This window comes from Pinus tabuliformis, chromosome 3_2 (assembly GCF_031772625.1).
Source record: "Pinus tabuliformis cultivar Carrire ecotype Pingquan chromosome 3_2, CPIR1, whole genome shotgun sequence".
NCBI classification, from domain to species: Eukaryota; Viridiplantae; Streptophyta; class Pinopsida; order Pinales; family Pinaceae; genus Pinus; species Pinus tabuliformis.
This window is the reverse complement of record NC_142302.1, coordinates 513,005,072-513,009,307: the sequence shown is the minus strand read 5'-3', so window position 1 is coordinate 513,009,307 and position 4,236 is coordinate 513,005,072. Positions and strand designations below refer to the sequence as shown.

General features: G+C 39.0%; 1 protein-coding gene across 1 annotated transcript; it reads right to left on the bottom strand.

The window, feature by feature from the left end:
* Positions 1-3,027: 3,027 nt before the first annotated feature.
* Positions 3,028-3,691, bottom strand: LOC149181576 (annexin Gh1-like). Its single transcript, XM_089414255.1, has 2 exons — positions 3,556-3,691; positions 3,028-3,449 (listed from the first exon to the last, which is right to left on the bottom strand). Exons 1-2 carry the CDS (start codon positions 3,689-3,691, stop codon positions 3,028-3,030), a joined length of 558 nt encoding a protein of 185 aa, XP_089270381.1.
* Between the last annotated feature and the right edge of the window lie 545 nt (positions 3,692-4,236).

Genomic DNA, 4,236 nt, shown 5'->3' with positions numbered 1-4,236 from the left:
GTTTTTGTTTTAACCATTATCATCAATAAACCACCATAGCCTATCACAAAATTGGATGAAACACCAAGATGGAGGCTCTACCTAGCGAATCTGTGTGAATTATTGGCAATTGGGAACAATTCTTAGCAATTTTGGGCCTTTTGCTGTGTGCGTCGTGCAGCACACCCAATGCGTCGTGCTTGTGCAATTTTTAACTAAAAGTTGAAGCCCAGTGTGCCGCGCCAGTCAGCCAATGCGCCGCGCACCTATTTTTGACCATTTTCTCCCAATTTCTCTTGCTTACCTCCAAACACAACTTTCCTTTGCTTCCAAGAGTGCAAATGAACTTTGCAATTTGAGGAAATGACTTATAAACTAGGAGCTTTTAAGTTTTGGCTCATAAAACCCACTTTCATAATATTTGCAAATGACTTTATCTTTACACTCTATTTTGCTTCCTTTATGATTTTTTGAGTTGAGTGATGAAACTCTTGTCTTTTTTGTGCAGGGTGTTAGAGATTTTCCTTAGGCTGAAAAGACAAGGTTCTAGGTTCACATCAAACCACGCTCAGCCTCGTAGCTAGCCCTACGAGGACAGGAGAGGGCTCTCTCCAGGTCAATCTTGGTAGAAGACAAGCGATGGGGCTCTAGATGACTAAAATAAAAGCTAATTTTAGGCTAGGTATGAAGTACAAGGGTTTGTCTTGGGTTTTTGGGGGTTTTGTGTTGGAAACAGGGAAAGGCAAATTGGGCTCGAGGATGAGGCACAGTTTCTGCAAAGTTCTGATTGGGGCAAGGAAGGCAATCATTTTGATGCTTTAAAGTGAATGAATGGATAGATCAGACTGGTGAGGAGCTAAGGAGAGAAAGAGAGTCTCAAGAATTCTCCTTAAACAGATGAAAACATGGAAATTTAAACAAATTCAAAGGCAGAGCATAGCAGTTAATGGATTCTACCTTAATCACTCATTTGTTCAAATTTAGAAGAAGAGACAGGAAAATGATACACATAACACTAATGAACTTACAATTACTTAGAGAAGAACACCATCAAAACATAAAGCCACATGGATCCCAAACAGTGCTGCAAAAGCCTGGTCTTTCCTTAGCCAAAAATGCAGAGATAGAATGTACAATGATATGCCAAAGAAATCCCTAGTGTCCAACCCTAAAAATGACTTAGAAATTACATAATTGTTGGACACCTAATCCTAAATGGGTTAGTGTGGAAGCCGAATAGACCAAAGCAGTCCAAGAGACCTTGGGATCTGAAACCCAAGAGTCACATAATGTACTATAAATGTAAATCTCTTGTTAATAAAAATGTATTGCATGTTTTATCTTTCACATTGTCTTTGCTGTCCATGTGTGTTTAACATGGTATCAGAGCAGGCGTATTCCTGCCCTGCATAAATTAATTTGAGCCATTTGTTTTATGGCCTCTCTGTGTAGTTTATTTCTGCCATAAATTTTATGAATATTTTCTCATGAATATTGTCTCAGCTAAATTTTAGCTGCAATCTGTTATTTTTCCAGCGCTATTTTTATTCACCTATGCTCTAAAAACGCTCATTGCTCAGACCTGCCATCTCTGCCCTAGCAAGAACGTATCTCTGACTGCAATGTATTCCTCACTATGGCCTCTGCGCATTCCTCAATTTGTAATGCTGGCCCTTTGATTTAAGCATTGAAGTGTTATCTGCCATTGCCTGCCAGAAATCCTTTGCCTCCCCTGATTGACATCTCTGTCTTTTACAGTAGCCAGAGAGCGCAGGTAATGCAAGGGTCAGGACTGTTCATAAATGGTTCATAAAAGAAACGCTGTCCATGGTATTTTTAGCATTGGCCTGGAGAATCCTCTGAATTGCTGAGTAGAATGCCCTTGAGATTAGCTGACAACCTGCAATTTGACCATCTGGACTGTAGTAAGATTCTGGAAGCGTTGTGCCATGCATTGAATGCTGTTTTGGTACGATGCCCCTATTCGTTTACCGTGCCATACTCTGCCATAACGCATCTGTCTGCTATTATGCATCCGTTGGTTAAAACTTTCAGGCGTTGATGCTTGCTGAACAGTTGCATCTGCACATTCTTGATGCTGGTTCACGCGACACTTGGCCATCAATCTTGAAGATCTTTAAACGTGAGACCGACTCAGCAATATTGGATTTTCCATCTTCCATAAGTGGGTAATGTTGACATGAGAGTGGATTGATCGTGCTAGCTGTTTGAATCTCTACCCATCGTTGGCAACTTCTCTTAAAATTATATTTGACAACAGAAATCATTGGAGTTAATTTGTCTCTTTAGATTCTATGTACCATATGGAGTATGGTATTCTTCAACTGAAGCAATAACGAAAAGAAATTTGAAACAGTTGCTGCAAGGTTGATTGAAGGTCTCTCTAAATGATTTAGAGTCTAGACATGGCTCTCGGTCTTATTCACGAGATCCATTTTCTCGGTTTCAGTGATCCATTTCAGAAGCAAGATACGTAAGTGGTGTTTTTTTCACTTGGAGGAATGGTTCCTCTGGGTTCATGTGTATTTTGAAAGCTACGTTCATTCAAGGATTCCAGGCATTGCTTTTTTGGTGATTCATACTGGAAATTCTAGTATATTTATTGGTATCAACAATCGAGTGCTCATGCATTTGGATGTTTAATACATTCTGTTTATAACCACATAGTTCTATCTGAGCATATGTGGGACCCTTTTTCACTTATTCAGTGTTGATGCTGATTCCTTTAATATCTTTACATTCTGCTCAGTGACGGTTGTTATTCTCTGGTTATTTGCAATTGCTGGAGTAGTGCCAACAAGACCAACAAAAAAAAAAAAAGGTTTCTCATTATCGAGCCATAAAATGTCTCACAAAAGCTTCTCTCAACGTTCATATATAGGAACGATCGCGGAGTCCTACAATCAGATATATAAGGCTGTTACGCTCTATAGCTTGGCTGAATAAACATTAGATTTGTGTGAAAGATTGATATCGGCGGAGTTTCTGTTATATCTTATAAGAAATTTCTGCATTTTCTCTAGGTTTTCAGGCATCTGAAAGTCTTGAATATTTGTCTGGTTCCCTGTTATATTCTATTTTGGTTTGTTGCAATTTCAATTTCGATGGCAGACGTGAACATGGTAGCTGGACGGGTGTCTTGAGAACCCACTCATTTTTTGTTGTTGCCTGAGTTATCTCATTCCCGAGTTTTTCTATTGCTAAGCGCAAAACCTTTGTGAAGTGTTTTTCAGGACAGCAAATACACTTGATCACAACTCGCACTGCATCTTGAAAATCTTCAGACACGTCTTCTTCGAGGGACTTTTTGTACCGAATATGATATTCTTGCCTCACCATCAATAGTTCAGCCGAAGATCGAGCACTGGAAATTTCTAAAAGCGATATATTCTTTCCATTCCACTTCTTTATTGCATCATGAGATATGACCGCATCACGTTCAGCTGGATCTTGTACCCAAAGGAATACAGCTTTCTCAAAGTCACTTGAAAGCTCAGATTCCAATCGCTTCAAGAGATCCTCTTCATACAGTTGAAAATAACTTTGACGGATTACTTTGCGCTGCAGTTCTGTGTCCTAATATTTGTATGATTGACTTCTCATTTGTGCCCCACTCTTCAAAAGCCTTCCTCAGGCGTTCAGAGTCTTCAGATGGGGTCGGTATTGGAACTGGCACTGTAATTGTTGACATCTTCTCGACAAATCAGATACCTCGCACAATATCTTCAGCAATGCAGGTCGACCAACTTTACCAAAATGTAATTTAAACTGAAATCAAACTTCCTCATCTCATTGGATGTGTGGCTGTATATATATTGAAGACACTCCATATTTATTTCTCTGTCTTGGAGCTGAATACGTTGCATATATTATCACTGTGGTGTTTTCTCTGTAATGATGGAGCTTCTTTGATGTTATAACACTTATCTACAACCACTGTTCTTCCTAACATTTTTTGGTATATTCTACTTCAGATCTCTGTTATTATTAGAGTTGATATATCAGAGGTATATGTAATCCATTCCTGTAGTTGAAGTTCGAATTTCAAAGAAGAAAGAAGACATCTAGTTGTGCATCCATACAAAGCGTATCTTGGTATACCTGAGCATTTTAAGGGTGAAACATATCTATTGTATCTGTGTTGGAAGGACTTTGAACCTCTCATTCTTGCTGGACACAAATCTGTTAGTGATTGGCTAAATTCTTAGCTGGAATTAGTTAAGTGCCTTTTGAATA

Bases quoted from the DNA above. Each gene is read 5' to 3' on its own strand.
- LOC149181576 (XM_089414255.1), bottom strand. From the start codon at position 3,691: ATGTCAACAATTACAGTGCCAGTTCCAATACCGACCCCATCTGAAGAC. The intron at 3,450-3,555 runs GTAATCCGTCAA...TTTGGGTACAAG, and splicing joins ACACAGAACTGCAGCGCAAA to ATCCAGCTGAACGTGATGCG.